General features: G+C 47.8%; 1 protein-coding gene across 3 annotated transcripts in view; it reads right to left on the bottom strand.

The window, feature by feature from the left end:
* The window catches only part of crfb16 (cytokine receptor family member B16), a 90,204-nt gene extending 78,467 nt beyond the window's left edge, over positions 1-11,737 (bottom strand). For 2 of the 3 annotated variants that reach the window (XM_072474919.1, XM_072474922.1), the window contains exon 1: positions 11,513-11,656. In XM_072474919.1, the coding sequence (XP_072331020.1) occupies positions 11,513-11,591 (79 nt within the window). In that variant the 5' untranslated portion in view covers positions 11,592-11,656. Of the gene's footprint in view, positions 1-11,512 lie in introns of all 3 variants that reach the window. The other variant, XM_072474920.1, reaches the window with a different exon arrangement.
* Between the last annotated feature and the right edge of the window lie 600 nt (positions 11,738-12,337).

The following is a 12,337-nucleotide window of genomic DNA, read 5'->3' as shown; positions in this document are numbered from 1 at the left end:
TGCAGTCATCGGCAAACATCCCTACTTCTGACCTTATTCTAGAAGAGAAGTCATTCAAGAAGCAGCTGAAAATTGGTGGGCCTAGGACACTACCCTGAGGAACTCCTGCAGTGATGTCCTGGAGTTCAGATGATTGACCTCCAACCACCACAACCATCTTCCTTTGTGACTCCAACCAGAGGAGCGTTTTCCCCCTGATTCCCATTGACTCCATTTTTACTAGGGCTCCTTGATGCCACACCTGGACAAATGCTGCCTTAATGTCAAGGGCAGTCATTCTCACCTCACCTCTGGCATTCAGCTCTTTTGTCCATGTTTGATCCAAGGCTGTAATGAGGTCAGGAGCTGAGTGATCCTGGCGGAACTCAAACTGAGCGTCCGTGAGTAGGTTATTGCTGAGTAAGTGCTGCTTGATAGCACTGTTGATGATTCCTTCTATCACTTTGCTGATGATGGAGAGTAGATTGGTAGGGCAGTAGTTGGCTGGGTTGCATTTGTCCTGTTTTTTGTGTACAGGACACAACTGGGCAATTTTACACATTGCCGGGTAGATGCCAGTTGTAGCTGTACTGGAACAGCTTGGCTAGGGTTGTGGCAAGTTCTGGAGCACATGTCTTCAATACTATTGCCGGAATATTGTCAGGGCATATAGCCTTTGCAGTCTCCAGTGTCTTCAGCCATTTCTTAATATCATGTGCAGTGAATTGTATTGGCTGAAGATGTGTGATGCTGGAGACCTCTGGAGGAGACCAAGATGGATCATCCACTTGGCACTTCTGGCTGAAGAATGTTGTGAATGCCTCAGCCTTGTCTTTTGCACATATGTGCTAGGCTCCTCCATCATTGAGGATGGGGATATTTGTGAAGCCTCCTCTTCCAGTGAGTTGTTAAATTGGCCACCACCATTCACTGGATGTGGCAGGACTGCAGAGCTTAGATCTGATGCATTTGTTGTGGAATTGCTTAGCTCTGTCTATCACGTGCTGCTTATGCTATTTGGCACACAAGTAGTCTTGTGTTGTAGCTTCACCAGGTTGGCACCTCATTTTTCGGTATGCCTGATGTTGCTCCTGGCATGCACTCTTCATTGAACAAGGGTTGATCACCTGGCTTGGTGGTAATGGTAGAGTGGGGAATATGCAGGCCATGAGGTTGCAGATTGTGGTTGAATACATTTCTGCTGCTGCTAATGGTCCACAGCGCCTCATGGATGCCCAGTCGTGAGTTGCTAGATCTGTTTGAAGTCTATCCCATTTAGCACGGTGGTAGTGCCACACAACACGATGGAGGACTGTGCGGTGGTCACTTCTACCGATACTATCATGGACAGATGCATCTGAAGCAGGCAGATTGGTGAGGATGAGGTCAAGTATGTCTTTCCCTCTTGTTGGTTCCTTCCCCATTTGCTTCAGTCCCAGTCTAGCGGCTATGTCCTTACAGCCAGCTCGGTCTGTGGCGGTACTACCGAGCCACTCTTGGTGATGGACATTGAAGTGCTCCACCCAGAGCACATTCTGCGCCCTTGCCGCCCTCAATGCTTCTGTCAAATGAGTTCAACATGGAGGAGTACTGAATCATCATCTGAAAACTGAAATAAAAACAAACAAAATGCTGGAAATACTCAGCAGGTCAGGCACCACCTATGAAGAGAGAAACAGGAATTAACATATTCAGGTGATGACCTTTCACCCATCCAGTTCTGATGATGAGTTCATTGATGTGAAACATTGGGTGGAATTTTCCAGTCCCACAGATACTGGGAAGCTTGGAGCTCCCACTTCCACCTCCACCACAGCTCTTCGACTGCAGAATGGAAGATTCCAGCAATTAATTCTGTTTCTCTCCTTAGATGCCACCTGATTTGCTGAGTATTTCCAGCATTTTCTGCTTTTGTTTCAGATTTCCAGTATCTTCAGCATTTTGATTTTGCATGAATACCCTTGCCATTGGTTTAAATTTACTTCATAGCCTCAATCCCACCCTATGTCTTCAATCTACTTCAACTTCATCCCGAACACTCCTGACTCTGGACATTTTTTTGCAACCCATCATCTCTTTGCTACACAATTCAGCGCCCCCCCCCCCCCCCCTCCCCCGCCCCCCTCACCGCCGTCGACCCTACTATTTACAATTAACTTCTGACCCACCTCACTGATCCAGGTCATCTGCTCATTGATTTTTGTGGGATCTTGCTGTGCACAAATTGATTGCTGCATTTCCTGCATTACAACAATGAGAACATTTCCAAAATACTTAATTGGTCATAAAGCGTTTTGGGGCAGCGTGAGGTTGGGAAAGTTGCTCAATAAATGCAAATTTTCTCTTTTGTAAACATCTTTAATTTCTGAAACTGCTTAAAATCCTTTTCAGACTCCATTTTGTTCCAGTAGGAGTTTGATCCTTGTCCCAGACCCTTGTCTCTCTTCCTGGCTTGGCTCTCATCATAGAATTTACAGTGCAGAAGGAGGCCACTCAGCCCATCGAGTCTGCACTGGCTCTTGGAAAGAGCACCCTACCCAAGGTCAATACCTCCACCCTATTCCCATAACCCAGTAACCCCACCCAACACTAAGTGCAATTTTGGAGACTAAGGGCAATTTACCATGGCCAATCCACCTAACCTGCACATCTTTGGACTGTGGGAGGAAACTGGAGCACCCGGAGGAAACCCACGCACACACGGGGAGGATGTGCAGACTCCGCACAGACAGTGACCCAAGCCGGAATCGAACCTGGGACCCTGGAGCTGTGAAGCAATTGTGCTATCCACAATGCTACCGTGCGGCTCATATTTGCTAACAGGCTGGACAGCAGGTAGCGATCATCACGATCAAGCAGAGAATACTGGGTGAAGCCATAATTAGAACTTTCGCCTGTCGCCGATTCCGACACAACGTTCCAGTCCCTCGCTGGCTGCGTTAGCAAGGGTCATGCCCCACATCGGCGGGCCCATGCAAATCCGTCATTTGCATGGGTTTGACTGCAATTAGCAGGTTGGACACTAACTCCGCGATGCTCCACAGCTCTCAGGCGGGAGTCGCGCGTGTGTGAACTTAGCAAGTATTTACAAACGGGACCTGGGCACCATGGCTGTTGAGGGGGAGAGTGAATGTAAGAAGACTCTCTAAGTCTGTCAGACTTGCTGGAGAGTAGCTGCCTGGGCCGCAGAAGTAAATGACTTGAGTGACTTGGTGCCACGTCCATGCCGTCCCACAGCACAGGAAGTAGAGGAATAGCAGAGCTCTCCAAACAATATAGACATGCACCATGGCCTTAGGCACCTTCCTTAGCTCACAGCCCCTCTCAGAGAGAAGGCAGTGGTGAACTGGTATTGTCACTGGACTAATAATCCAGAGACTCAGGGTAATGGTCTGGGGACCTCGGTTCGAATCCTACCAGGGCAGATGGTGTAATTTGAATTCAATAAAATCTGGAATTAAAAATGTAATGATGACCAGAAAACTATTGCCGATTGTCGTAAAAACCCATCTGGTTCACTAATGTCCTTTAAGGAAGGAAATCTGGCCTATATATGTGACTCCAGACCTGCAGCAATATAGTTGTAAATGCCCTCAGGGATGGGCAATAAATGCTGGCCCAACCAGTGATGCCCACATCCCATGAAGTAATTAAAAAAAGAGTAGAAGCCTCACAAGTGACATTATCAGCTTGCCCACCCCATAATATCTCAAATCTCAAAGCGCTGAATGTCCATTGTGCCCTTGCTTCCATCCATCCTGCCCTGGCCAGGAAACCTGACCAGCTCTCTGTCACTGGGTGCGTGGCACCCAGGCCCCACATCACACTGGAGGTAAGGTCCCAGCAATTGCACACATCCCTCCCTCACCCCCATAGGACCTCCCGCACACAGGCCTCTAAGCATGGCGGCACACATTGACTGTTTCTACCACACAACAAGTTTGCACCCTGCTGGCGGGGTAACATATGGCCCATTCAGTGAGGAGTCCCACAGTAGATCCCACTGGGGGAACCAGGACTGGGGCCACAGAGCCTATCGCTGACATGGTTGCAGCTGCCACTGGTACCCCTGTTGACAGGGACGGGTGGTGAGAATAGAGGATGCCCCCATCACAGGCCAGGTACCACTCTCTGATGGGGACAGGGGTGCAGTGCAGACAACAACATATCAAAGAGGCCAGGTGAGGGGTGGGGGAGACATGTTGAGGGTGATGCAGGGTCACTATCTAACCTGATGGTTTTGGATGGTCAAGGGAATCCTCATCTTGCTCACTTTCTCTATCTCTTTCGGATTTTGGAGTACAGCCAGCAATGCTCACTATCTACCTGGCCGCTGCTGCTGTTGCGGATGCACAGAGGCTAGAGCACCAGAGCCAGTCCAGGGAGGAGCAACCTGAGGAGGGCAGGGACCAGTCAGGAGCCTCAGGTGCCGACCATTCAACAAGCTGAGGAGGAGGTGCGAAGGAGGCGCCACATCTGGAGACATGTGTACCATCGGCACATGTCGCTCAAGGAGCTGCCGGACCACATGTGCCATCGCCAACTCCGACTCACTAGGGAGGCCATGCGCCACCTGTGCCAAATGGTGGTGAATCTGGCACCGCAGGTAGTTGGAGGAGGACACCCACTTCTGGTGGTCGTTAAGGTGATGGTCGCCTGAACATTTATGCCTCTGGCTCATTTCAGGGCTTGAGCATCCACGCTGTGATGGATGCCCTATGCTCCTAGGCATCAGGCTATTTCAGCTTCAATATGGACCGGGCCCACAAGGATGCCCAGCCGATGGAGATCATTCATCTTCTTCCAACATTACATGCCGGTCCTCCTGGTGAAGCTGGCAGCACTGACTGCCTCTGCCACCTCCACCCAGGTGCTCTTCTAGGTGCCTGCTTGAGTCTCTGCCGCACCCTAGGGAGGAGGTTGTCCCTCGTCTCCTCAATGGCATCGGGCAGTCAGTACACTCCAGCCACCCGCAATTGGGGACTCAGGTCTTCTATGAGCCATCGTCTTGGCTGGAACGAGAGTGTGTGGTGAGTGGAGCGCTTATTAGCAGCTCCAGCTTGTCAGGCTCTTTAACGCAAATCCCTGCCCCAGTGAATCTCATGCCAGCAGGGCTGGGAATTCCCAGTGGGAATGCAAATTCCACGCAATTCATTTCTGGCTGGCGACACTGGGCCGAATTTATCAGCTGTTCACACCGGCAAGATATCCCGGTTCCACTCTCAGCACACGCGTTTCCTGGCAACGAGGGGTGCAGTCAACAGGAAATCCCGTTGACAATGCTTGGGCAAAAAATCCTGCTGCGGTGGGGAGGCATCTCCACTGCCGAAAAACGGGTTCTCGGTAAATCCCACCTTTAGTGTCCCAAACTGAGAATCCAGGCCAACATCTATCTGTGAAATGCCTCAGAACATTCTTTACATTAAAGTTGTTGATGTTGGTGGTTTTATTGTCAACATGTTTGCACGGGATATCATGGTACAGTATTGTCTGTACTTATCTTGCCTGCAATCACAGATACATGATTCACTACTTTTTTCCAACTGCTAAGATGCATTGTACGTACACAAGCTTTTGTGCATTGTTCTCCTAACAGTATGTTCACTTTGTTACCCATTAAATATTGCTAGTGGCAATGAAATAACATGTTGCTAGTTCACGGGACTGAATGCTGCACGTTCACATAACCCGGCTGGTTTCCAGAACACCACCTTTTCTCCTATTGCAGCTTTGCTGAAAAGAAAGCCAGCAACCAATCAGCACTCGCTTCTCATGCAGTACAAATCATTATTCCCTTTAGAATTAACATTCTTGCACATCTGTCCCGATCCGTGCAAGGCAAAAAACTTTGACAACATGTTTCGTTTTTCAGTAATTTTCTCACATTTCTTTTCCTGACGTATGTTCCTTTTCTATCTGTTAGTGCCGAAAGACTTCAGGTAACCAGAAGCAGGCTGTAGTCTATGACACCTTGAGCTAGACTTTAAGGGGTGGGAGGACGGATTATCCACCCCTCAACCTAAAAGTTGGTTGGCATCTTGCCAGTATGAAATCTGGTTACCCCGCAATGGTAAAGGTTGCTGTCTAAGACCTTTCAACCATAGTGCCCTGAGGGACTGGGAATTCTACAGAACCCTCTGGCAGTATGAGTCACATCGAATGTGTCGAGTGAATTTTACATGTATCGCAATTGCAATGAAGCCCTTCAGAATGCAATATGATTGATGTAGACAATTTAAATACCATTGCACCATTTGTAATGACTATTTTGGAATGTCTGTAATGTTCCTTTGACTGTATTAGAACATAGAACATAGAACATAGAACAATACAGCGCAGTACAGGCCCTTCGGCCCACGATGTTGCACCGAAACAAAAGCCATCTAACCTACACTATACCATTATCATCCATATGTTTATCCAATAAACTTTTAATAGAACATAGAACAATACAGCGCAGTACAGGCCCTTCGGCCCACGATATTGAAGCACCTCCGGGTGTAACATGATCTAAATAGAAAACCTGAATATTATTGCACTTTCTGTGATGGACATTTTGAAATCTTTTATGTTTGATATATTTTTTGAATAAAGTATGCATTTGCAAAATAAAGGTTACCCCTGCAGTGATGATATCCTGGACTTGGCCTTAAGTGGACCTGGGTAGGACATCAACACCAATTAGATTGGCCGGCAGCTCTGTAGCCCCAGCAATGCCAGAAGAGAGCAGTGGGCACTGCTGGTACTACAACCATTCGCAAAAAGGTGAAGATGGATACCAGACTTCACCTAAACCCAGGGATTTTGGGCAGGCCCAGCTGGGAAACTCCACCGTGTTTTGGGGGTCAGGATAGAGAGCCCAGGCAGGTAAAGACATTGGGAGGGTACCACCCAGTGAGGGATTGCCCAATCTGGGCACACATGATCCCCCCAAAGGAACTACCCCCCTCCAGACATGCAGCAGCCCGTGCAAAAAAAGCTGCTGGGTTGTTTGCCTATCTCCATGGACCACAAAATTGTGGTGGAGGTGAAATGAGGCCATTAAGTGGCAGTGAATTGTCCACTTACAGGCCTCAATTGGCCTAGGGATAGACAGGCTGCCTGATACCTGACCCCGCCCACTTTAGTCTAGGGGCTAGTTTGTGGTGGTGGGGAATTGGTGGGACTGGCCACCCACTTTAATATACTTGCCCCCTGCCTTCAAATATGGTGGTGGGGCAGGGGGTGGAGTTAAATTTCATCCCCTTATGGCGAGTGAGTTAGGAAGGCAAATGCAATGTTAGCATTCATGTCAAGAGGACTAGAATACAAGACCAGGGATGCACTTCTGGGGCTATATAAGGCTCTGGCCAGACCCTATTTGGAGTATTGTGATCAGTTTTGGGCCCCATATCTTTTTTAAAATTTAAGAGTACCCAATTATTTTTTTTCCCAATTAAGGGGCAATTTAGCATGAGCAATCCACCTAACCTGCACATCTTTGGGTTGTGGGGGTGAAACCCACGCAGACATGGGGAGAATGTGCAAACTCCACACGGACAGTGACCCAGGGCCGGGATTCGAACCGGGGTCCTCAGCGCCGCAGTCCCAGTGCTATCCACTGCGCCACATGCCGCTCATTTGGGCCCCATATCTAAGGAAGGATGTGCTGGCCTTGCAAAGGGTCCAGAAGAGGTTCACAAGAATGATCCCTGGAATGAAGAGCTTGTCGTATGAGGAACGGTTGAGGACTCTGGATCTGTACTCGTTTGAGTTTAGAAGGATGAGGGGGGATCTTATTGAAACTTACAGGATACTGGGGGCCTGGATAGAGTGGACGTGGAGAGAATGTTTCCACTTGTAGGAAAAACTAGAAGCAGAGGACACAATCTCAGACTAAAGGGACGATCCTTTAAAACAGAGATAAGGAGGAATTTCTTCAGCCAGAGGGTGGTGAATCTGTGGAACTCTTTGCCGCAGAAGGCTGTGGAGGCCAAATCACTGAGTGTCTTTAAAACAGAGTTGGGTAGGCTTTTGATCAATAAGGGGATCAGGGGTTTCGGGGAGAAGGCAGGAGAATGGGAATGAGAAAAATATCAGCCATGATTGAATGGCGGAGCAGTCTCAATGGGCCGAGTGGCCTAATTCTGCTCCTATGTAAAGCCAGTACCCGAAGCTGCCTAAACAACATTGACAGCATCACTGACCATTGGAGGTGGTATGGAGGTGCTGCTGTGGCGGGTTGGATGTAGGTTGTCATAAGACCATAAGAGATAGGAGCAGAATTAGACCATTCGGCCCATTGAGTCTGCTCCGCCATGCGATCATGACTGATATGTTTCTCATCCCCATTCTCCTGCCTTCTCCCCATAACCCCTGATCTCCTAATTAATCAAGAAATCCCCTTATTGATCAAGAACACCAGATTTGTGTTTGACTTGCTGTTTACCTACAGGGCTACACACCAAGAGCTGGAAGGTAGAATTAGACAGAATAGTTGTTTCTCAGAACATAATAAGTAGGAGCAGGAGTTGATAATTTAGCCTCTCAAGCCTGCTCCACGTTCAATATGATCATGGCTGACATCATCATGGCCTCATCTCCAACGTCCTGCCCGTTCTCCGTAATCCTTCAACCCATTACTAATTAAAAATCTGTCTAACTCCTCAAATGTACTCACTGTCTCAACATCCACGCACTCTGGGATAGCGAATTCCACAGATTCACGACCCTTTGGGAGAAGTAGTTTCTTACCATCTCTGTTTTAAATTTGCTACCCCTTATCCTGTGACTATGACCTCTCATTCTAGAATGCCCCACAAGAGGAAGCATCTGCTCCACACCAACTTTATCCGTGCCTTTTGTCTTCGAAATACCTCAATTTGATATCCCCTTATTCTTCTGAGCTCTGTAGAGTATAGGCCTAAACTGCTCAATCTCTCTTCATAAGACAAGCCCCTCATCTCTGAAATCAATCTAGTGAACCTCCTCTGAACTGCTTCCAATGCCACTACATCTTTCCCCAAATAAGGGGACAAAACTGTGCACAATACTCCAGGTGTGGTCTCACAAATGCCTTCTACAGTTGCAACAACACTTCTTTACCTTTATACTCTATTCCTTTAGTTATAAATGCCAACATTCCATTGGCTTTATTTATTACCTGCTGTACCCGCATGCTTGTTTTCTGCGACTCGTGCATGAGGACATTCAGCTCCCTCTGCACCAGAGCACCCCAAAGTCTCTCCCCATTTAGACAATAAGTTGCCTTTCAATTTTCCCCGACCAAAATGGATGACCTCCCACTTATCCACGTTAAACTCTATCTGCCACATTTTGGCCCACTCGCCTAACCTATCTATATCCATTTGCACATATTTACTCAGTTTCAAGTGAAAGCCCAAGTGAGAAGAAGCAAGACCAGATGAACATGTGGGTTGCAGGCCACATGATCACCATGAACGTGCCTTCAGCTGATAAGCCCAAGGATTTTGAACTCACACTCCTACATTCAAATGCAGTGCAAGCTATCTGCACAGTTAAGGGAATCCATACCTACACCTTTGCGGCGGTGCATGACCATCAGAGCGAGCTACATACCATCACGGGGAGCATTGTCACAGCAGTTCCCAAACAGCAGAGATCTTGACCGAGATGGTAAACTCAAGCATTCACAACAACAGTGGTGTTCAGTTCTATACCACTTTTAACATAGTAAAACATCTCAAGCAACATTTGACACTGATGTAAGAAGACATTAGAATAGGTGACTGAAAGCTTCGTCAAAGACGTAGGATACAAGGAACATTTCAAAGGTGGAGAGTGAGAGAGAGAGTGAGAAGCAAAGACGTTTAAGGAGGAGAGTTCAGTGTTTAACGCCTCAGCAGTCGGAAGCACAAGCAATTATAATTGGAGATGCACAAGAACTTTCAGTCGGGATGTTAAACCGAGGGACTGCCTGGCCTCTTAGGTGGATGTACATGACCCCATAACGTTAATTTGAAGAAGATCAGGGCTGGTTTTGCCTGATACACAGACCAATATTTATCCCCCAATCATCATCTGGTCATCACAAATGGCCATTTGTGGGAGCTTGCTGTGCGCTAATAGGCTGCCAGGTGTCTCACATTAGAACAGCAGCTTCACTTGCAAAAAGAATGGGTGTTTACCCCAAAATCCGGTCTGACGCCGCTCCCGCAATTCTCAGAGAATCGCTCGGGAGTCTCTCGCGCACGAACTACGTGGCGCGGGTAGGGGGCCATTGACAGAGGCCCCCCCCCTGCAATTCTCGGAGGAAAACTGGCCTAGTTCCCGACGGCGTGGTTCTAACCACCTATTGGCCATCGGGAATGGCTGGTGGCGGCTGCGGACCCACTCCGCGGCCGCCCTGGTGGGGGGCGCAGGGGATCGATCACCGGGGGGGGGGGGGCCTCATGGACGGCCAGGGAGGAGATCGCGCGTCACAGACCTGGGGGCGCCTACATTTCTTGTGCCACTCCACCGTGCAAGTCCGCCATGTCCGCTGCAGGCCCCCGATGTGCGAATGCGCGGACTCCTGACCGGATGTGCGGGGTCCCGTATCTGCAGCCAGAGCTGCGAGAAGCACTCTGGGGCCCTGCTAGCCCCCTGCAGGTAGGAGAATCACTTTGGGCTTTCTTAAGGAAAGTCCAAAGTGATTCGTCACCATTTTTACACTGGGGTGGGGACATATCCCCATTATTGGAGAATCCCGCCCAAGGCCTTTTTCGTTGCCTTTTTAAAAATAATTTTAAAGTACCCAATTCTTTTTTTTCCAATTAATGGGGCAATTTAGCGTGGCCAATCCACCTACCTGCGCATCTTTGGGTTGTGAGGGTGAGACCCATGCAGACACGGGGAGAATGTGCAAACTCCACACAGACAGTGACCCAGAGCTGGGATTGAACCCGGATCCTCGGCGCTGTGAGGCAGCTGTTGTTTTTTTTTTTCTTTATAGACCTCAGGGACTCACAAATTTTAAAAGTGTGCTGCGTCTCACTGGTCAGCAGAGTTAAGCAGGCAGCGGATCGGTGTTGGTGGTTATGCAAGACGCCGATGTGTGGTTATGTGAAAAGCTGGGTTAAATCCCCAATGTAAACCCACAGATTGCCATCATCTCCTCAAAATTAATGACACGCCGTTGAATGAAAACAAAAACCTTTCTCGTGTTACAGAGTAAGGTGGTTAGTTTACACCCTCTGCTGCAAAAATTATATTCCTGTGTTTAACTTCAGGCAGCACCTTTATCATAGAAAGGAATTTCGTGAAACTATTTAGAGAAAAAATATCTTGAGAAGAGATGTTTTGAAACGATAGTTTGAAAATTGTTTCCAATTTGAGGAGAGCTGGATTGTCCTTCTCCTCGACGACCTGAGTCAAAAGGGGAACTGCAAAGCTGCTCTTTCCTCTCACTCATTTTTAACTTCTCCGAACTATAATTCTAGTTGGCTCTGCACAGCCTGGAAGTGCAGTGACCCAGAGTGCTGTCTATTTGCACCCAGAGTATAATCAAATCCCTCACCCCATATGCACTTACCTCTCCCTGATGTTGAAACCAGAAAGACTGATGTAAACATGACACGTCCCATTGCGTTCAGAAATTGTCTTAAAACCATTCTGAATTGCGTTCTTCCTCCCCATTGCCGTACATTTTCTTTTTGTTCTCTGTTTTTTCCCTCTCTCTCTCTCTCCCTCGTTTCTTTCCCCTCTTTCGCTTTACATTGAAAACCTGGCGTTGATGATATATTCCGGTTCTCCCAGGCGCCTGGACTTCTGCTTGTCAAGCCTTGTCCTGTCAGTTCACATTCTCCTGCTAAGTAGGCGGTCTTGATTGCGAAAAACATTTTTCAACTAGGAGGATGTTATGCAAATGCCTTGAGGGAAGTAAAGGTATTTATCTCATTAAAGTGCAAAAAATAGTAAAGTTTCATCACTGACTCTCCAAAAAACTAATTTATTACTCTGTTAACTGCTACAAGTCACCCTTTGGTGCTATTCATTAGAAAAAGGAAGAACTTGCATTTATGTAGCACATTTATAAAGCACATTTTATAACCTTCAGACATCCCAGAGTGCTTCACAGCCAATGAAGTTTGAAATGTAGCCACAGTAGAAATCCCAAGAAACCTGGCAGATGAAAGCAGGCAAGTGGATCAGTTTCATAAGGTAAATAAATGGCTTTACAGCAATGCTTGTGGGCTTAGAGTAGCAAATGTTTTCTCGAGGACCAATAAGCGTATATGCTTCATTCCCTATGATTGTCAACCTGCCTCTCACTGCCACCTGATCATCATCTGACTCCCCTGAATACCATCTTGTCCCTCACAATCATGCGCAATCTGTGCCCCCCACACCCCTCTCC

This window comes from Scyliorhinus torazame, chromosome 14 (assembly GCF_047496885.1).
Source record: "Scyliorhinus torazame isolate Kashiwa2021f chromosome 14, sScyTor2.1, whole genome shotgun sequence".
In the NCBI taxonomy this organism is placed as follows: domain Eukaryota; kingdom Metazoa; phylum Chordata; class Chondrichthyes; order Carcharhiniformes; family Scyliorhinidae; genus Scyliorhinus; species Scyliorhinus torazame.
The sequence above is the reverse complement of the archived record's forward strand: the minus strand, read 5'-3'. Positions and strand labels throughout refer to the sequence as shown.